Here is a 22,960-nt window from a genome sequence, read left to right as displayed (position 1 = left end):
CTGCGCTGGGCTACCTTGTAAGCGGCGAGCTAAGCCGAGCTAGCTGGCCCGAGGTGTCTCCACCTTGGGGTATCCATAGGCGGATCGGCGTGTTCCTGTCTAGGAGTGGCCCGAGATTCACTGGGAGGAGCTCGGGCACTAGGAAAGGTCGGGGGACCTTGAGCTCGGGGGCAGCTCGGGGTGCCTTAGCCCCGGGGAGGCGGTGTAGGCCAGGCGGCTCCCGGCGAGTAGTCTATCCCGCCGAGTTGCTGGGTTGAGCTCGGTGGGACCTTCCCTCCGAGTTGTGGCTGCGGTTGTTGCGTTGTCGCGCTGAGTCATCGTTTGAGCAAGGTCACACCCACGTGTACCCGTGCTATGAGGTCGAGCCAAATCATCCTCCATCAATAATTATTATGATAATAAAATCATTAATTAAATACTTAATTAACTAAATATTACAATATAAATAATCTTTAAAAAATAAAGAAATAATAATAGAAAGTTAGACATTTTTTACTTAAACAAAATAAAAAATATCAAAAACTACTAGACGGGGTCATTCTCTAGTTTGATGAAAAGTAAAACTTTAACCATGCTCCTTGAAATGTGAGGACACTAGAAGTTTTAGAGTCAAAGCAGACTTTGATTTCTAGCTTAGGTCAAAAGGCTAGTGTGTGTAAGTGTGAAATTTTAATTTAGACATAAAGAAGATAGCCTCATAGGAGGTATTTTTTGTCCTAAATAAAAACCTAGTGGTAGGACTAAAATTGTGTGAATTCTTGGTTGACTTGAATATAGAATCCCTAGCATGCCTTTGGTTTGTGAGACAAAATAGGCAATTTCAATAGTAGGGAAACCTAGATAGGTGGAGATTGAAGGGATGAGAGATCCATTGTATGGACGCCCAAATCTTGCAGAATAAAGGGGCGAATTTCAAAAATTTTTCTCTCCCTTTAACTGAGAATCGCATTCCCTATTTAGAAAATCATATTTTCAAGGATCAATCTTGAACCATAAACTGAACCGGATCTGAACCAAAAGGAGTAAGAGAGGATTATACCTGATACGGAGAAATAATATCTCCCAACGAAGGTATTCACGCCCAAGGAAGGATCCAAAGACTGCTCCCATTAAAAATGACACAGTGTAGGATGGAGCAGAATCAACAGTGTTCTTCTTCAAGACCTCTGTCCTTCGCAAGAAACAATAGGATGGCATGTGAGTACAACTTCCTATCAATTCTTTCATAAAGAACTGATGTCATCATCGAATCTTGACTTCTCCCACGGAGTTGGAGATCGAATTGGATGTCTGGCGGCTGCAGGAAAGAGGCGGCAAGAAAGATTTTCGTAGGGATTGCAGAAATCTTTCTTCTGTGATTTCAGCTCTGAAGAGGATGTGAGTATGTGTGTCTTCTAAAGGCTGTCGCCCCCTCCTTCTTTTGTAACCCTAAAAGATCAGCTCCTAATCCAATTAGGAGCTGCTGATCCAAATCATATTTGGATCATACATCTCTTTAGGTGATAAGGGTAAACCCTTATCTTATCTGCAGATTAGATCAGCCTTCTCCTAATCTCATTAGGAGGTTTTTAGATCTGAATCATATTCAGATCTAGACTCTCTGAGTGGATGGGATTAAGACCCTATCTTATCTGCTGATCCATCTCAGAATTCGCCCATATTTAACTTATTAAATTAGTCCAGTTCGAAATGGGCTTTAGACCCATTAAGCTTATGTGCTCACTTAGCCTTCCTAATTGCTGCCCAGTTGGGATTCCTTGTATGGCGTGGGACCCAAGCATTGATCTACACATCAGCCACATGGGTTCGGCCCAACCTTTGTTACAAGGCCTGGCCGAATACACTGCTATGGACAGTGCACCCCCTGAAACCCATCAAATGGGGTCTATGGGCCCAACATTTACCCTAAGTGGTCCCTGGGCCAAGCCACCTTATAACACCCAGGGACTGTGGGCAGATGCATGATTAACCCATCAAGTATTACCCTCAATGGTCATACACTTAACCTCTCAGCCCATAATGATCAAACACTGCCCGACAATAGAGGACCTCTCCCTTGGCTGCAAGGAACAGTGTTGCACTCTCTGCTTATATGGATCCCGGAAATTAAAACCTTTTACAAACATTTTAGAAACCATAATATTTATACTTTTACATCTCATATAAAATATATTTTGCAAAACAAATCTCAACGTTTGAAATCGGCTGCCAGCAGTCTTGGTTTCCATCAGTGAGAGTGCATCCCCGATCATTACCTTTGTCCGACAAAGGGGCTGATCCTATCACTATGATCACCCACTTAGATGAATTCTTAAACTATTCCAACATACCCAGGTTTTGACCCCGCTAAGGATCTCACTGATTGGTACATCAAAGACAGCCCAATCCGACAGGTAGTGCAGTATCATAGTCGAGTGTAGGGGTCGGGTGTAAATTTCTAGTTTTGCCCATTAATCTCCAAGGTCCACGGCAACACAGGAAATCTGGTCCAGTTTAAAGATTCAATTAATCTTACACTATATGTGCCTAGGGTCTCACCCTAGCAGCTGAGACAGGCCACCCCAACCGACTTGGTGGCACCATAGTGTCAGCCTTATCAGGATAGATCTCCCCACACCGACCCACTGGCTGTGAACATTCTAAACTAACACGAGTCTCATTAGGTGTCCAGTTTAAGGGTATTTCACAGAAACATACCAAGGGAACATGAATCAAATATGCACTTTTATTCATTTACAATAAACTCATAAAGTACATCATTCTGATTGAAGCTAAGGGCATACAAAACTGTCTAACAGAGATTTGGGAAAAGGATTCAACACTAATGGACATTTATTACTCATTAAACTGAAAGAAATTAAATTTTTCTCATGATCATGCAAACACCTTGAGAAATTAAGAATGCTCAAGCTTAAAATGGACATTTATTATTCTTAAGCCAAAGTGTGAAACCATTTCAACTTGACTTAAAATGTTTGGGTGACCATGCCAGTTTCATAAGATCATAGTGCTTTGCATCGTTAAAGAATCCTTTGCCTTGAGTTGTTCAATAGTAGTATCAACCCTTTTCCTAAGAATACACCAAGGACAATATAGGGCTATAAACTCTTCTCAACCAAATATACATTTCTATTTGTGCTTAAACTTGAGATCATGTGATGAGCGGTAGCCATGTTTGTACTTGTGAATGATCATATGATGAGCTTATGTTGGAAATATTGGCAAACACCTTAGAACTGTTATATTTGAACTAAATTGTGTCTTGACTAAACCAATTAAGTCTTTGTTGGGAAAATACATTTAATAGAAACTTGTTCTAGTGCATATACCAGATTCACTTAATGTGTAAATTGCTTCTAGAACTAAAAATCCTATAGAAATCTTCAGCTAAGGAGACTAAATGGTCCCTTAGAAAAGAAGTTGATCTCTAGTGTGAACATCACAAACAATTCTAAGCTGAAATAGTGTACTTAATTACTTGAGACTAAGTGTGTTTCCAAGATAAGACTTTTTTGTGCCTAATTTATTTAAGCCTAAAGTGTTTTCTTCTCTTGAATTGTTGAGAGTCTAGTTGTTATGCAAAGGATTTGAAGCCTAAAGTGTTTTCTTCTCTTGAATTGTTGAGAGTCTAGTTGTTATGCAAATGATTTGACTTATTCATGCTTGGAATCCAACCATGTAGCTAGGATCAAGTAGTTTAAATTACAGAGAAGTACGGATTTGCCCAACGCAGATTTCTAATTTACACTACATAGCTATAAACATTCAAAAGGACCACAACCCACACTCTATGCACCAATGCCCGCCCGTGAATTGGTCATTCTCCCATTAAATTATCATTGTAGAAGAATTGCTGCAAGTAGTTGACTACTAAAAGAAAGTGGTTGACTACTTGAGTCTTTAGGTGACTATTAATACATGCAATTGACTACTCACTAGTAGGGGTGTCAATTGGCCAGTTTTGGGTTGGATCCTATCCGATCCAAATCTTATCAAATCGGATTTGGACGGTCTGTATAATTATTGGATTGGGCCAATCCAAAATAAATTGGTCCATATTCTTATTGGTTTGAATTGGACCTAAACCAAATTTCCAATAATCTGATCATGAGGCCAAACCCTTGTCCAATTTGAAACCAACCAAAACTGAAGCCATCATAAAATCACTTTTATGAAAGTATTTTTACGAAAGCACTTTTATAAAAGTAATTTTATGAAAAATGCTTTTACAAAAGCACTTTTGTAGAAGCACTTTTACAAAAACACTTTTACGAAAGCACTTTTACAAAAGAACTTTTACATGAAAACACTTTTACAAAAGAACATTTGCGGAAGTGCTTCTATAAAAGCACTTTTATGGAAGTACTTTTATAAAAGTTCTTGTAGGTAGGGGTAAGGCTTGTGTGGGGAACAGTCTCTTTGAAAGACAGAGAGAGTCCTATGGCTCGGGAGAACAACTTTATTGGGGATTGAGAATGTGAGGGTGAGGAGTCCGAGAGGGTACTCAAGAGTGTTGGGTGCTAAGATGCCAGGGATTAGATGATCTTCAATACGAGGAGGACCTCTATTTATAGGAGAGGTCCCGAGATCCCAAAAGGTAGGAGATGAGGATATTCGCTCCATATCGGGAGAGGGAATATTTGATTCATTGTCAATTATTGGGTGTGCTATTAGGGTTTCGCCGCATGTCTCATGAGGATCCTCTCGAGGATTGGCTTTCCTTATCCTTGAGGTCCCTCATTACTCACGTGTGCTATTGCCTTTTTGCGCATTATAACTAATCCTGCGTGGCATCGGTGGCGTCACCGTTTGACGGATGGCACTTGCCTGTCTCCATGTGGCAGCTCGCTACATCCTTAGCCATCATGGGTTCCATGTGTCTCCGGGCGTACACGGGCCTTGCCATGGGCTTGGCCTAGGTTCGTTCCAACCTGAGTCATGGGCGAGTTTGCAGGTTGTGAGTTCATCGCACGTTTTAGCGGGCGTGGCTTCATTGCATGTTCAGGTGAGCTTGGGGCTCTTAGAAGGGTTCGGCTACGGTTTCTTTGGGTTCTGACGCTAGGTTAACTCGGTGAATTGCGGGCTTATCGCGATGCTAGTGTGCTGCAGGTTCATCGCAACGTTGGGTTTGGTTGTGAGTTGCTTGTGTGTACTTTTGTGGTGTTAATCTTGATGTTTGGCGTTCTAAGGGTCTGAGTGCACGCTACATACCTACAGTTCTTTTACAAAAGCAATTTTTGAAAGTACTTTTATAAAAGTACTTTTACAAAAGCACTTTTATGAAAGAACTTTTACGAAAGTACTTTTATAAAAGAACTTTTACGAAAGTACTTTTATAAAAGCACTTATAAAAAGTATTTTTATAAAAGTACTTTTACGAAAGCATTTTTACAAAAGCACTTCTACGTAAGTACTTAAGTACTTTTCAAAAGCACTTATACGAAAGTACTTTTATGAAATTACTTTTGCAAAAGTGTTTTTTCAATGCCAAAAGAGTATACTTTTGTAATTTTCAGATTTCTTCATTTTAATATATTTTTGTAATTTTTATATATTATGTTTTTTTATATATAATTTTTGATATTTCATTTGATTTGGATTGGATCCAATCCAGTCCATTTACATTTTAATGGATTGGATTGGATTTGGTTTGTATTAGATTTGGATCGGATTGGGTCCAGTCCAGCCCATTTACATTTTAATGGATTGGATTGGATTTGGTTTGTATTAGATTTGGATTGGATTGGGTCGGGTCCAGTCCATTTGTAAGTGGATTCACATTGAACTGAATCGGGTTAGATCAAATCCAGTACAATTGACACCTCTACTCACTAGTAGTAGTTGACTAATATGCGCGGCGCTTGCTAAGGTTTAACATCTCTTGATCCTCCTCCATCCATTCAAGTCCCTCTCACTAAGAAACTTATTAAATGGCCTCAAGAGATGAATGAGAGTGTTCAAATACGCAAGGAGAAATCCATTCCAAGCATACTTATTACTAAAGAGGTTCATTATACAAGAAAGATATGAGGAGTTTCAATAGGTCGTTAGAGCACTAGAGTTTAAAAAGTTTCAATAAGGAGACCGAGATAGGATAATAAAGTCACTTCTTAATTGAATGTAAATTGGTTGGTTTCTTTGTGTGTAAAAAGTTAGGATGCATCTCACCATTTAGGAGGCACTATAAGAACTTCATATAGAGGCTTGATAGTTTATGAGAAAGGATTCCAAGAATATTAGTAGCACTTAACAGTTCTTATTACAAACCTAGCTCTTAAATAGAAGGTCAAGTTAGATGACTTGGGAAGTGTACATAAAAATGTGAATATTCTTGTGGCCAAAGCTAAGGAATCTTTTTAGAAAAATACTCTCTCCATTGCTTCTCCACCATGATCAAATATTTATTGTTTCAGAAGTAATTAGGGATGAAAAGTGAAATGTTAACACTACCCCTATTCAAAGATGGATGGTTACTTCCATTAGTAAAGAAGAGATCTAATAAAGATCTCTCCTTTGAGGTTGAGGCTTTTACAAATTTTGTTCTTGTGATAGGAATAACCTATGCCTTTCCTATCATGTTTCGGCTTTTGTCTTCAAGGAAATTGATTTAACCTTTTTAGACTTGTTGTGAGATACTCTTGGAGTTATGCATTTTTTGGTTTTTTGAACTCTATTCTTGATACTAGGGCAAAGTCCTAGGTTTTTCTTATTGTTTTCCTGATCCTATAGTCTTCTCTCAGACTTGCTTAATCTTGATTTACTCTTGGAATTATGTATTTCCAAGGATGTCCTCTTTGTCTTCTTTCCAAATCTGACACTCTTTTAATAGTTTCTCATTCCTTGTTTCTCAATTCATCAAATTCAGCTATCAAAGTTGAAATTTAGGAATTTATTTTATTTTTTATGATTATTCTTTTATTAATCATTAATGGTTCTTTTATAATATCAATAAGATCTTCAAAAAAATCAGAACCTTTAATGCCTACTTCTTCTTTCCTTTGAACTTTTCTTCAATTAAGGGAAATTATTTCTAAAATGATTGCCTTCCCTCTTGCATTCAAAGCAACTAGGTTTTTCTATTGGCTTCTTGTAATGCCCTTTTTGCTTTTATTTTTTATTTTTTTTAAGAAGTTCAAGAATCTTCTTGAAATTAAAGCCATTTCTTCTTCATCATCATCATCATTACAGTCTTTGTTTTCTTCCTTTTCCTTAGTAGAACTCTTAAGGGCAAATGCCCTTGCAAGTTTTTTTAACAAGGATATTAGAACAAAGTAAGCATAATTTAATCCCAAAGCAATAACTACAAAATCTATCTGATTGACAAATCGAACATGAGCAGCCATGATTCAAATGTAACCAATATTGAACTTTGAAAAAGAATAAAGCATGAACAATAGAATAAAACAATGGAATGAATGAAGAAATAGTGGACTTCTTTTTGTTTACTAGTTTGAAGCTTTAATAGTTCTATGGACACACTAATAGAGCCTTCCTTGCTCCTATTTAGTTAAGCTTCCCACAAGCTAACTTTAATAAAATCTAAAGACAACCAATGCAGAGATTTAAGAGAGATTTGTTGTAGAACTAAACAAGTTTAAAGATTAAAACATAAAAATCCATATAAAACAATCGATTACTAACCTAACTTAAAACTTCTAGAACATTAAATTCCCAATTCATAGAAAATATGCAAATCACAACTTTTGTGTCTGCATTGCATAAGTCCTTTTTATCTCCACAACATTAACATAAGCATTCAATTATTTGAACATATATACTTTGTCGCAAATGAAACCTCCCTTCACCAATTAGTTGTGTTGGAAACAAATCAACAAATCAGCCTAGCTTGCTTCAATTTTGCTTGATAAAGCTCGTACATCGCATAAGTCCTAACTACTGACTACATGGTTTTGTGTTTTATGGGTTGCAAATGAATCACAAAGAGCGCCTCATTGACTTGCATGTCAGGTAGATTACAAATGTTCCAAAGGTTGGCATCATGGTTTTGAAAATTGGACCAGAAAAACCGGGAATTGTTATTTTCCCAAAATCATTGATTTGGTCAGCAAATCGTTGATTTGGGCAGTCAAACCATTCAATTCATTCAAACCGTTCATCGGTTTGAGCGGTTTTTACTTTTTTATTTATTTTGTCAGAACAGACTTTTCATTCGATTTGAACAGTTGGACCATTTGACCCACAAACTGGACCCCTGACCGATTTGTTGTCCGGGTCGGTTTTAAAAATCTTGGTTGACACAACCTGAAAATGTGGGCCAGTGTCCTCTACATAGTGACTTAAATTAGAAGACAACCCGACCTGATCAAACTTGCAATGAATTTGGGTTGACTCAGGTCAGGTCATGCATTCCCTTCAAATCACCTATTTTCAAATAGATATTGATTTAGATGCTTGAACCATTTAAACCATTTTGAATCATATAATTAAAAACCCTTTTCTTGTAAAAACCATTAATTTGTAAAAGACCACTGACTGGGGAGTTTGAACCATTGACCCGTTTGACCATGGATCAACCCTAACCCAACCAAAAAGCTGACTCAACCTGAAATCTATATCTATGCTACTATTAGAAATACGAAGGAGAGTGTGAAACTTTTGTTTGTCTAAAATATCCCTATTTTTTGAATTTGATCTCTCTCTAAAATATCTCTATTGTTAACTCACATCTTTCATTGAATTATATTCTTGACTAGAAACTCACATCATGTTTCATTGACTAAAATGTCCTTATGTTTTAATTTGGCCCCTCTATAATTGTAATGACATAAAATGTATTTTGAACTGCTTTTTACCTCATTCAATTCTCTCTCATTAAGTCTTATATTTAAATTATTAATACCATTCTCTCTTATCAAATCTTATATTTAAACTATTCTTTTCTCACTAATAAATTCTATTTTTTTTTGCTTTAAATAAATTTTGTTAATTAGATTTATATCCAATGCTTTTGGCAATACAAAACTCATGTTTAAAACCAATCCACAAACGACACCATTCTTCCATCCTTGTGGTGGGTAAGTAATTCGACAACCCAAGTCAAATGGGTCAATACATGATGCCATAGTTAAATAATAAAACTTTTAAAATGGAAATAAATACAAAAAATAAAAAATTATAGAAAACTGGGGTACATCTCTAATATTCCATTTTAATCATATCAAAGGAAAATATGTATGGAAAACAATAATTGTTCTATTGATGTTGAAAATGAAATACAAAATTTAAAACACCCCAAAAAATGAAATTACTTTCTGGTTGTGGGTTAACAACAAGAAATACAGAAATCTAGTAATATTTTATATTAATCATATTAAATAAAATACAAAATATAAAGCCGACCGAAAAGTGAAATTGTTTTCCTATTTGGTAGAGGATCAACAATTTAACATTTTTGATCAAATGTGTTATCCCTTGATATCATAATTAAATAGCAAAAAAGATAAAAACACAAAAAATTACAAAAAAATGCAGAAACTTTGTAGAAAACATTTGGGCACATCTCTAATATTTATTATTAATCATATTAAAGAAAAAGTGTGATAAAAAGGAATTGTTTTTATTGATGATAATAGTGCAATACAACATTCAAAATTTAACCAAAAAGTGAAATTATTTTCTTATTTAGTGAATAGTGGCTGGTTAGGTCAAATATATTAACCCTTGATGACATAATTAAATAATAAAAATTAAGAAAACACAAAAACAAGTTTCAAAAAATGAATGCATTTTGTAGCAATTATTGGAACACATCTCTATATTCATCATAATAAATGGGATAGATGTGAGTTATTTTTATACTAAAAAATATAAAAAATTGTTGAAAATTTTGAAAACATATTATCATCAACCCAAAAAAAATGCCTTGAACCCGAATCGAACCTGACACGACTCGATTGTCAGGTCTACCGATGAAACCCCAGCCAAAAACGACGCTTGGTTGTTCCATAGATAAGCAAGTTGCCAACGGTCAGACACTCAGACTGGCATTCACCGCAGTCCGCAGTGGAAAACCCTTGCCCCGTATCTGCTATCCGGATTTGTCCTTATCCGGATTTGTCCTTACCCGACACCCCAACCCCTTGCTTCCATGGTTCCACTTCCACCAGTGAAGATATCACATCAATGTCTCCGCCGCCGGCTACTTCCTGCCTGAGAAAATTCGCCGCAGTGTTTCTCTCTTCGACAAACAACTAGCGATTTACCCTTTCTAATCCAATCAATACGTTAGCCTCGAGTTGTATCGGTGAGTGAGACTTCTTCTATTTAATACCCTGGTTCTCGTCCACGGCAACTTCCTCACCACCCCGTGACGGGCTACTCCATCCAATTCCTCAACCTCCGGCTGTGTTATTTCATCCATTCAAAAGGCTGTTATGACTTATGTGTTCGTTATCTTCGTTTTCCCTCCGTCCTCTCTCAAAAACATTTAAGTTCTTCTCAACTTCCACCCAAAAGACTGGAAGATTAACGAAGAAAGAATGTCTGCTCTATCTCCAAAACTGCAAGTCCATGAAAGAGCTGAAACAAATTCAATCCCAGATCTTCAGAGTTGGTCTTCATCAAAACAGGGATGCGTTGAACAAGCTCATGGTATTCTGTACAGACCCAAATTCTGGAAATTTACGGTATGCGGAGAGAATCTTCTCTTACATTCAAGAGCCATGTCTCTTTATCTTCAATTTAATGATCAAGACATTTGCAAAGAAGGGTAACTTTCGAAAAGTCCTTTTGCTCTTCAACCGGTTGAGGGAAGACGACTTATCCCCTGATAATTTCACTTACCCCTTTGTCCTTAAGGCAATTGGGTGTTTGCGGGCAGTTTCGGAAGGAAGAAACATCCATGGATTTATTGTGAAAACTGGTTTTGAATTCGATTCCTATGTGAGGAATTCACTTATGGACATGTACGCAGAAATGGGTGACATGGAGACTTTGCGCCGGTTGTTTGAAGAAATGTCACAAAGAGATGCGATTTCCTGGAATGTTTTGATTTCTGGATATGTTAAGAGTGGGAGATTTGACGATGCACTTTCTGTTTTCCAGCAGATGAAACAGCAGAGTTTTGTGAGGCCTGATGAAGCGACGGTAGTCAGCACTCTTTCAGCTTGTGTTGCCTTGGGGAATGTGGAGCTGGGTAAGGAAATTCATCTATATATTGACAGGGAACTTGAATTCACCACTGTTATTCGTAATGCCTTGTTAGATATGTATTCAAAGTGCGGGTATTTAAGTCTGGCTCGTCAAATCTTTGATGAAATGCCGGATAAAAATGTAATTTCTTGGACAAGCATGGTATCTGGGTATGTGAACTGTGGTCAGCTTGATGAGGCTAGAGAGCTCTTTGATAGGACTCCAGTAAGGGATGTTATTCTCTGGACAGCTATGATTAATGGCTATGTGCAGTATAACCAATTTGACAAAGCATTAACTCTGTTTCGGGAGATGCAAATGAAAAGGGTAAAGCCTGATAAATTCACTCTTGTTGCACTCCTTACAGGTTGTGCTCAGCTGGGAGCTCTAGAGCAAGGGAAATGGATCCATGGATACATTGATGAAAATATGGTTACAATTGATGCTATTGTTGGCACTGCTCTTATAGACATGTATGCCAAATGTGGGTGCATAGAGAAATCCATAGAGATTTTTAAGAGAATAGAAGAGAAGGACAGGGCTTCATGGACTGCTATTATCTGTGGGCTTGCTATGAATGGTCAAACAACCAAAGCACTTGAATTATTTTCAGAGATGAAATTGGTTGGTGTGAAGCCAGATGACATCACATTCATTGGTGTTTTGAGTGCTTGTAGTCATGGAGGACTAGTGGAGGAAGGGCGCCGGCACTTTGATTCTATGAGAAAGTTATATCAAATTGAACCTAAATTAGAACATTATGGGTGTTTTATAGACCTGCTTGGGCGTGCTGGACTGTTAAATGAAGCAGAGGAGTTTATAGAAAAGATCCCAAGTGATAATATTGGGATTGTAGTACCACTTTGGGGTGCTTTACTTGGTGCCTGCAGAATCCATGGAAATGTTGAGATGGGTGAGCGTGTAGCTAGACATCTTGATGGGATTGAATCCAATAATTCTGGTGTACATACACTTCTTGCCAATATTTATGCAGCAGCTGATAGATGGGAAGATGTGACCAAGGTAAGAAAGAAGATGAAGGAGCTTGGAATCAAGAAGGTGCCTGGGTGTAGTTTAATTGAGGTGAATGGCATAGTTCATGAGTTTCTTGTTGGAGATACATCACACGAGGAAATGAAAGAAATTTGTTCCACATTGCATCACATGGCCAAACTGTTGCAAGGTTTGGAAGAAAATATGATTGATAGAGAAGATGCAACCCCATTGATGTTGTGATACAAAACCTGTATTTGGGTTTGGAAGTTGGGATATGAGAAATATTTGAGCCCTGTAAGTATTTATTTTTCTAAATGCAAATAAACAAATATTAGAAACCAATATATTTATTTCATTTATCTCCCACACTTGAAATTGTATTTCTTAAGCTATGAAACTTGCAGGTACAGATATTAAGGTTTCTATTGTGAAAAATGCAGATTTCGTGTGTTCCTCTGTTCAAAGATTTGTCATGGCTTGATAACAATGAAGTGGAGAAGGAAAACTGGCCCCATTTTATGAAATCTTGAAAAGAAGAATGGGAGAATATAAAAATTTAGTGTAGCATATTTGAATTATCTAACAAACCCATTTCACAGAACAGTCTTGCTCAATGGATTAATCAGCAACGTGCAGTGGGCCACCATGGGGGTGAGCTCGAGGACGTCATTGGTAAGGCTAGCAACTGTGGTACTGTTCCTGTTGCATTCTATCTCTTTGCAACTATAATTGCTTTAGTAATTGATTTTCATCAAAGTTTTCAGAATTGGGATGAAATCGATTTGGGCACTGCAGGACTTCTACAATTTTATGCTGGATTCAGATATCCGGTTTTTGCAACAGCCATGGTATCATCCAATCCAAGGCGACAATGATGAAGACATACTCAAGATATCTCAACTCCAAGAGGTTTCTTACAGGTAGCAAGGATGGCATTGCTACATTGATGAATGGAGCCATCAAAAAGAAGCTCAAGATCATTCCTAGAGATGGAGAGCAAGTCTTCTTACATTGAAGCAATGTAATTTGAATTTAAGATTATTCCTGTTAATTAATATTCTTTAGTTTCCTAATTCATTTATTTATTCTTAATTTCTTTCCTTTTTTTTCTTGGGATTTTGTTTCTACTTGGAGGTTAGACTCTTTTCATATTTGGTATGTTTGGATTGTTTGCTTCAGATGGGGAGAAAAGTCAGAGTCTATGTTCTCAGCTTTAGAAAGTCACTTCATGAAACCAAGAATAGCTGAGGTATTGCTCCAGCATATAAACCGAAAAGGTGATTTCATGAAACCAAGAATAGCTGAAGTATTTCCATATCTAACTTGTAGTGACACCATTAAAAGATCATATAATTATGGATTACCTTCCAATGAATTAATTCTTAATAAAAAAATTTAGTATACATTAATTGATTTAAAATAGGCATATCAGCAAACTCTTTAGACACAGATGGCCAAGATCCAATTCTACCAATCACATCATGTGGTATTTCAAGAGAACTGCCCGGATACCATGTGATATTTCTGATGCTGTCTTGCTTCTTTTCTGCCTTCTTTGATTCACAAGATTTAGGATTAAGAGCTTTCGATTTATATTTCTATCTACTGAGTATAAATGGACTTATGTCCCAAGCAAAGGTTACGAGTAGTATTAAGGGTACACTCTGGATTGTATACCAATGTGATCTTTTTATTACCTTTGATAATTGTCATGGAGTGGACTAGGATGTCATCCATTGAATTTGAGCAAGATGGGAAAAATGGAGAATTGCATCTAAAGTCATTATGATAGGAGAATTAACATTATGGCTGAAAGGAAAAGTTTATTAAATGAGTGTAGGGCCAGCAATGTCGTATGGCACAAGTGTTATGCAGACAAGGAACATGTCAAAAAATGTGTTTAACAGAAATGCAAAATATTAACATGGATGAGTGGAAAAACTAGAAATAACAGGATAAAAAATAAACTTACTCAAAAGACACTTAGGTGACCAATGAAAAGAAGTGATCCTTTACAAGTTAAAGATTTTAGAATTCTAGAAGAGCCAGGGCGACTAAAAAGGACATGGGTTGAAGTAGTGAGAAAGGACTTAATGCCTCATAATTTAACAATTGATTTTGGTACTGAACAGAGTGGTATAGTGGAGCCGAATTCATATAGCAAATCCTATATAATTGGGACTAGGCTTATATGACTTGAGAAAGGACTTAATGGCTCACAATTTAACAATTGATTTTGGTACTGAACAGAGTGGTATAGTGGAGACGAATTCATGTAGCAAATCCTATATAATTGGGACTAGGCTTAGATGACTTGAGTACTTTGTTTGATACATGATTAGTGTTTCTTATCCACTAAGGAGGTGTTGGCCAATATATATGTTTTTGTTTTATATTGGCAAACACCCCTAAATGTCAAGCCTTTGATTTTCATGGATAATGCCAAGTCCTTCACTCCTGGATTTTTGTTTTGGTTTTGGTGTTTTCTTGAACTTTCTTCACCTCTAGTCAATCTTTGATTTGTCCAACTTGGTTAATAAAATTTAGGGTCCATTTGGTTTGCAGTTGGAATTGGCTGGAATGGATTCTCATTCCCAAGGGAGGGAATGGCAATTCCCTCAAATGGGGCAATGCCCTTCCACCAGTAATGTCGGATTCCGCTCAACCAAAGGAGGAAATTCGAATGGATGATTCTGATTCCAAACCCTTATTCATTCAAACCAAACGGATCTTTAAGGTTTCTCTCTCTACCTAGAACGTTGAGGGCCAGAAAATAATTTACTCTTGAAAAATTTTCCCTTCAAAAGCAAAACTTTGGTATACATGTTTTAAAAAATGATCTTGCTTACCGTCCATCTACCTAATATTTTCACCAATTTTGATGAAATTTGAGATTACTAGATATGCCAAGAGATAAAGCAAAAAGATTGTCTAGAAGTCAATAATAAAATGAAATAATCGTGCAAGGTTACGCAGGAATACAAATTTAATGGTAACGCTGACACTTTACCTATCCGATGTTTTCAATAACTGGACTGCGCTAAGTTGGAACCTCGACCTGTTTAGTCCACAATCCAACCCTATACAAATTACAAAACCAAGATACAAGTGAAGCAGCAATTGAGCCAAAACAGTTCACGAGAGTTGACCCATCCGGTTAATTCTGTCCAGTTCTCGAATCAGCTCGGTTAACCCACCAAACCCAGCCAGTAAGCCCCCCTACTTGATTCCAGTTCAACTAGGATGACATCCAGTCCAGTTAATTGCTGAAACTGTCAAATAGAAAATTAACTAGAGGTTGATCTGATTACAGAAGGCTTACGTTAAAATGATTCTGTCCAATTAATTTAGTTCCGTTTGAATTTCTGGAATTTATTTATTTTTATTTTTTCTTTTACATTAAAATGAATTTCAATATCTCCGACCAAACGTTTCACATTCTAAATTTTCACAATTTCTTATCTCTAAGGCAAATTGTATACTTACTATTTAATTATTGTTTTTAAACCATTTTTATTGTTTTTGACAATTGACTAATTCTATTCCTGTCGTTAGTGTCCGTTAATATTCTATCAAAATCCGTACACATGTGACACCATGTGATGTTTAAAATTTTTTTAAAACCCAATATTACCCTCAGCTCATTCCTTTCAACGCAGCGGCAAACACTCACACCCCCTTCCTCCTTTGACTCTCTCTCTCTCCCCATTGCAAGGCCTATAAGCCAATTCTTCTTTTGGGTCATCAGAGACCGTAAGATTTGTAAAGTTGTATAAGTCCATAAGCCTCTTTAAAACCTTGCTATCTTTCTTTCTTCGTTGGAGCACCGATAGCTTTCTGTCATCGATTTAGAGATGGAAAATATAAACAAAGAAGAAGAGCTCGACTTGCTTTTGGGCGAGATCAAGTGATAACCGATCATATCTCCTCGACTCTCAGCGGGTTCCATTAAAAATTCAATTTGCATGCTCATCGGTCCACTTCAAATTTGTTATTTAAGTTTGACCACTCTCATTTCATTTCCCTAATTCATTGATAATATTCACCGTATTCGTCGCTTAGATTTTCTTCAGTTAAAGCTTCCAAACATGGATTTAGTTACTAAGGCTCAATTTGAAAAGAGCACAAATGCAAATATGTACAGTGCAAGTACATACAAAATAATACCAAAAATAAGGTTTTGCATTCTACATATTTGATTTTGTACTACTTCCAAACTGAACCTAAGGTTCCGTTTGTCGATCTCTGTTCGAGTTTCTCTCCGGTGAGGCTATTTTAGATGTTCAGAAAGCCAGTATTCGACCTCGTTCTTGTCCAATTTCGCTGTTTCTAATTCCATAAATGTAATCCAAACCCTCACTTGTTCGTCTCTTGAGTTGGGCTTTGGTCATCTCGATCCTTCCGCCATTGTTTCTTCTGACCAGTCTTCTTTTCATTCCATTGTTCCCCACAGTTGCGATGGTGTAATCAGAAATCCTGTGAAAAATCCAACCTCGATTGGCCAAGCACTCCTGCATTTGACCTCATTCTTTGCTGTCTTTAGCGAGATCAAGGAATCCCAAACTCAACTTCTTTTATTCCTCTCAATTCTTCATCGATTGCCTCGATTTCCCGCATCCGTGCATCGTCGGATGTGTCTTCCTGTATCGTTCCTTTTTCTACCTTCAGTGTTAGATTGCTTTGTGAACGGACCAAAGACATTCCTAGCATTAAGCTCCCCATCTCCTTCCTTTTTCTACTTGCATTTGCCCTTTCAGTAGATGCAACAAAAATACAAGCGATTTATATCGATTGAGGCTTCAAGATGATGTTATGGGGAAAACGATCGCGTTTATGGAGTAAACTACCATGGTAGATTGATGAAGATGAGAAATGGAGAGAAATATGTGCTAGAGATAACCACATGGCATCCACGTCATCAGTTGGATAACACTAGTCAATAGTTATCTGTATATTTAATAACACCAGATAATTATTATCTTGTTATACTTATTAGTTATCTGTACATTTAATTTTGAACTTTTGAATTCTTTACATCTGTATATAAATCTCTATAAACTCGGTAAATATCAATTGAACAATTCCCTTCTTCAATTAAGTCTCGTATGGTATTAGAGATATAGAAGACTAGTGTCATGTCTACCCAAATCTCTTCGATCAACTCTCAAGGTGAGTCCTCATCCATAACTAATGGATTGGTTACTCTGTCCAACTTTATGAATGTTATTACAGTTCGCCTAGATAGATACTACTATCTTCTATGGTCCATGCAAATTCTCCCTGCACTTAATGGGGATCGACTCATTGGATATATTGATGGATCTCTACCATGTCCATCAAAGTATGTTGTTGGTACCAATGATCAACAAGTCACCCTAAATTCACCTCCTGGTATGAACAGGATCAACTCATATTGAGCTGACTTCTTTCTTCACTCACAGAACATGTTCTTTCCCAAGTTGTAGGCTGCAAAACTTCTAAGGAAGTATGAGACTGATTCAGTCACTTATTTTCCTCCACAAACAAATCCAGAATTCATGATTTGAAGCTAGAGCTAGCACACATAAAAAAGGAGACTTGTCAATTGTAGACTACATCTAGAAAATTAAATGCATTTCTGATGCACTTGTTGCTTCTAATTATTTTATATCAGATTCAGATCTTATTCACTATCTTCTTGGTGGTTTACCACCAGAGTATGATACCTTTGTTATCATAGTAACTACCTGATTGGATGATTTGACTATGTTAGATGTGCAAAGTCTGCTTCTTACCTTTGAGAAGCAATTAGCTCGACGTGCTATCTTTATTAATTCTCCTTTTGCTAATATTGCAAGTAAAAAGAGGGATACCACTACATACAACAGAATTCTTACTCAAATAAGCCTCGACAATTGTCTTCTTCCTTTGACAGTAAGAAACATCCTAACAATGGTTCTAAACGACTCAATGGTAAGGATATTTCTGTTATTTGTCAGATTTGTGGATATGTCGGACACATTGTTGCCATTTGCAAGAAATATCTAGAGCTTCTAGGTGCTAAGAAGTTTTACAAAAAGAACCCCAATGTTGCTGCTCTCATTGCCTCTTCTGTTGGTTCTTCTCATGATTCAACTTGGTACCCAGATTCTAGGGTTACGAATCACCTCACTGCAGATCTCAATAACTTATCCTTGCATAATCCATGTAATGGTTCTGATGAAATCACTATTGGTAATGGTATGCATTTACCCATCTTTCACATTGGATATTCCACTATTCATACTTCCTCTGGATCCTTTAATTTACATAACATTTTACATGTGCCTCGGATCACTAAAAATCTCTTGTCTATAAGCCAATTCTACAAGGATAATGATGCAGTGTTTGTGTTTGATGCCTTTGGTTTTCTTGTAGAGGATTGGATGATGGGGAAGATTCTCTTCAAATGACCAATTAAAGATGGCTTATACAAAGTGCAATCTATTTCCAACAGTTTTGCAGCCTTGATTGGAGAATGCACCTCCAAGGATGTTTGGAATTTGTGATTGGGCCATCCCAATCATAGAATTACCTCTCATATTATTTCTAAATATGACTTACCTATTTCCAATAAATCTTTTTCCTTCTGTATGGCCTATCCTAGAGGAAAAACACATTCTCTTCCTTTCTCTTGTAGTAATTCAGTTGTTACAAAGCCATTGGAATTAATATTTTCTGATGTTTGGGGTCTCGCCCCTACCACTTCAATTGAAGGATTCAAATATGATTTATCTTCTATGGATGTTTTGAGTAAATTTATTTGGATCTTTCCTATGACTACTAAATCTCAGGCACCATCCTTATTTCTATCATTCAAAAATCATGTTGAAAACTTATTGGATTGCAAAACCAAAGTTATTCAAACCGATGAGGGCACAAAATATAAGCCTCTTACTGATGCTTTTCATTCTATGGGAATATTCCATTGACGTTCATGTCCTCACACACACCAACAAAATGGTGCTGTTGAATGTCGACATCGTATCATTGTGGAACATAGTTGTCAAGGCTCCGCCAATCCTCCCTTTCTTTTTTTTCGAAAAAAACAGGGGCTCCGCCCCTATACTCCTCAGTCCTCCCTTTCTCCACTCATCATCATCATCATCATCTCCCTTTCTTCTTCTTCTTCTTCTTCTGCCCCATGAGTCCAACTATTCTCTATTTCCAGTCGTCCGCCCCTTGAGTCCATTCTTTTGCTTTTTTTCTTTTTTTGTAAAAATAGGGGCTCCGCCCTATACTTTTCTCCTCCCTTCACTGATTCAATCATTGTTGTCATTTCTCACTTCTCAGTTTTTAACAGTCGAACCTACTCTTCTTCTCTTCTTTAGTTCTTCTTCTTTTCATTCAAATGTTTTTTTATATCATATATATATATATATATGGGCCATATGGCTGAAATCTTTTTACCTAGCTAAACTACAAGTCTGAAACTTGATTATATGGCTGATTTTTTTTTTTAATTTCTATTTATATATTGCAATGTTGCATTTTCTGATTTGGATTATGGTTGCTTGCTTACTTAGGGTTTAGGAAATATATGAATATTGCAATATTGAATGAAATTTGATTATATTATATAGATATAGCTGAAATTTGCTTGCTTTAATTTTTTACTTAATTTCTATTTCTAACTGAATAGCTGAATTATTGATTAGCTAAAATTTTCTTCATTGCTTGCTTTGTTTTTGTCTAAAACTTTATTGCTTGCTTTGCTTTATTAACTATTTTATAGTTTAACATTTTTATTTGTTTATTAGTTTTTTTTTCAATAGAAATAGAGTTGTTTATTAGTTTTTTATAGTTTAGCTAAAATATACATTTTGGCATGATTTAGAAGATAAAAATGCAATTTCATGCTCATTATGTGGTAAAGTTGTTAAAGGAGGAATAAAAAAGATAAAACAACACTTGATTAGGGGATATGGGGATGTGACTAAATGTCCCAAAACTACTGTAAGTATTGCCAAGGAGATGCAAGAATATATGCACAAGAATAAGAGGAAGAAACTATTGGATGATTTTACAATTGAAGATAATCGTGAGGCATGGGAGCATATTGTATCTGAAAGGGGTTCTAACAATCAATGTAATCAACCCATAGAAGGTGTCTCCATTTCAAGTGGTAGGAGCACTCCAATTTCAAATTCCTCATTTCCACCAAAAAAGAAGGAAAATGTCAGAGGACCTATGGATAGTTTTGTGAAATCAAGTCCAAAAGAAGTTGTTGAAGCAAGGCATAAAGGACAATTGATTCAAAAAGCATTGACAGTCGTTTGAAGAATGAAGAAATGAAAAAAGTAAGTGAATATGTAGAAAAGTGGTTTTATCAAGCTGGGATTCTTTTCAATATGGTGAAACTGAAAAGTTTTGAAGTTATGGTTGAAGTAATTGCACAATTCGGGTCTACATACAAGCCTCCAAGTTACCATGAGTTACGAGAGCCACTCTTGAAAGGGGAGATTGAGAAAACAAAGCAAATATACAAGGATTATGAGGCTTCTTAGAAGACTTATGGTTGTACCATCATGTCTGATGGATGGACTGATAAAAGGCAAAGATCTTTGATTAATTTTTTGGTGAATTCTCCTAAAGGGACTTTTTTTTTTCTAAAATCAGTTGATGCATCAAATGAATTCCATAATGAAACTTTTTTGTTTGGGTTGATTGATAAAGTTATTGAGGAAATAAGGGAGGAACATGTAGTGCAAGTGGTTAGTGATAACCACTCTGCTTATGTTGTTAACGGTGATCTTTTAAGATTGAAGAGGAATAATTTATTTTGGATTCCTTGTGTTACTCATTGTCTAGACCTTATGTTGGAAGACATTGGAGAATTGAGGTCTACAAAAAGTTGTATTGCCAAGGCAAGACAAGTGACTGTTTTTATTTATAGGCATCTTCTTCTTCTTGCACGCATGAGAGAAAAAACAAATGGAAGAGATCTTGTACGATGTGTAGTTACAAGGTTTGCTACATCTTTTCTAACTTTACAAAGTTTATATACTTTCAAAGAGCTCTTCCATGCTTTATTTGTTGGTGATGTGTGGAACAAGAGTAAAGGTGCTAACAAATTAGATGGAATAAGAGCATCAAACACTGTGCTTTCTATTGAGTTTTGGAAAAATGTAAGAGTCGTTCTTTTGGCTGCTCAATTGATTGTGGAGGTTTTATGATTGGTTGATGGTGATGAGAAACCCATAATGGGTTATTTTTACAATGCAATGGAGTGAGCAAGAGAGAAAATAAAAGAAAATTTTAGTGGGAAAGAAAGGGAGTATAAGCCCAGTTTAGACATTTTTGATAGGCATTGGACTAATATGATGCAACATCCGTTGCACCTTACTGGTTTTTTTCTCAGTCCAGCCCTTTATTATAAGGCTAAACCACAAGATGAAGCATCGGTTGGAAAGTTTGAAATGAGCTTTCTAGATTTCATTGAGAGAAAGGTCAGTGATATTGAAATTCAAGACAATATCTCTCATCAGTTTGAAGAGTATAAGCACGCTCATGGTGCTTTCTCTAAAGAATTAGCAATTAGGCAACGTGAAAATCAACCAATTAATATAATCTCTCTTTTCCTGAAACTTATATTTATATTTTATTCTTGTTATTTTAAATTTATATTGTTTTAATTCATTTTTTCTATTTTGTAGCTGATTGGTGGCATAGCTATGGACATTGCACCCCAAACCTTAGGCGTATTGCATTACGCATATTAGGTCTTACATGCACTTCTGCTTGTGAGCGCAACTGGAGCACTTTTGAGCATGTAAGTTCTAAGTAATGGACCTAATGGTTGGTTTTGTGATAAAATTATTTATGAAAGTTAAGATACTTATTTTTATAATTTTTCTTATTTTTTTGTGAATGTAGATTCATACAAAAAAGAGGAGTAGGCTTGATCAAAAGAGGCTCAATGATCTTGTATTTGTTTAATACAATCAACGCCTCTGAGAATGATTTACAACAAGGCGTGCAAATCCAAAGCAATTTGACCCTATTTGCTTTGATGATGTAGATGAATCCAGTGAGGTTGATTGGGAAAGACCCATTAAATGACTTGGTCTATGAAGGGTGTGATCTTACATGAACTCAACTTGATGAAGCATTAGGGGCATCTAAAATCCTTAAAGGGTCAAATAGGCCAAAGAGAAGTACATGGATGTGGAAATGCAAGTGGGGACCTAGGGGTGCAAGTAGAGGTAGAGGTAGAGGTCGAGGTGGAGGTGGTCGTGGGAAAGGTGAGTCTGGAAGACAAGATAAAGGCAAAAGTGTTGATTAAGAAGAAGAAGAAGACTTGATGTGGGACAAAGATATGAAAGATAATGAAGATGAAGAAGAAGATATTGATGTTGAAGATGATCGTGATGATGATGATGATGACGAGGATGAAGATGTTGATTGCAATGCTAATGATGTTGGTACATTCAATGGAAGTGTTGGTGGTTCTTACTTCTTAGACACTCTAATTAATTGGAGAATAGAAAGTTTTCTTTAAGGATTGTCTATGATACATTTAAAATTTTAAACTTCATATTTATTTTTTGTGGACTTTTGGAGATGAAAGATGATTTATAGTCTTATACTTCTTCGTTATTTGCTATTATGCCTTTTATTTTTTAATGGTTTCATGAGTTTCATAGTTTCATCTTATTATTTCTTAATTGGCTACTTCCTTGTTCCTATACAAACTACCAAGTACCAAGCATCAACCAAGGTATGCCTTTTAATCCTTAAAGGGTTAATATTGAATTCTTATCAACTTTTTTTATTTTATTTTTGCTGTAGTGCT

The 22,960-nt window shown here is 36.3% G+C and overlaps 1 protein-coding gene across 6 annotated transcripts; it reads left to right on the top strand.

Annotated features, from left to right (window-relative positions):
• Positions 1-9,989: 9,989 nt before the first annotated feature.
• LOC104593974 (Pentatricopeptide repeat (PPR-like) superfamily protein) lies at positions 9,990-13,560 on the top strand. Of its 6 annotated transcripts, none has more exons than XM_010254098.3 (4): positions 9,990-12,441; positions 12,588-12,819; positions 12,943-13,168; positions 13,327-13,560. In XM_010254098.3, exon 1 carries the CDS (start codon positions 10,402-10,404, stop codon positions 12,385-12,387), a length of 1,986 nt encoding a protein of 661 aa, XP_010252400.1. In that variant the 5' UTR covers positions 9,990-10,401; the 3' UTR covers positions 12,388-12,441; positions 12,588-12,819; positions 12,943-13,168; positions 13,327-13,560. The 6 variants fall into 6 exon arrangements, with proteins under 6 accessions (XP_010252400.1, XP_019052667.1, XP_019052668.1 ...); XM_019197122.2 differs by having other exon boundaries at positions 12,912-13,168; XM_019197123.2 differs by having other exon boundaries at positions 12,905-13,168.
• Positions 13,561-22,960: the final 9,400 nt, after the last annotated feature.

The sequence above is a fragment of the Nelumbo nucifera genome, chromosome 5 (genome assembly GCF_055504915.1).
Source record: "Nelumbo nucifera cultivar China Antique chromosome 5, China Antique-T2T, whole genome shotgun sequence".
Lineage (NCBI taxonomy): Eukaryota > Viridiplantae > Streptophyta > Magnoliopsida > Proteales > Nelumbonaceae > Nelumbo > Nelumbo nucifera.
This window is presented reverse-complemented; position numbering and strand designations above follow the sequence as displayed.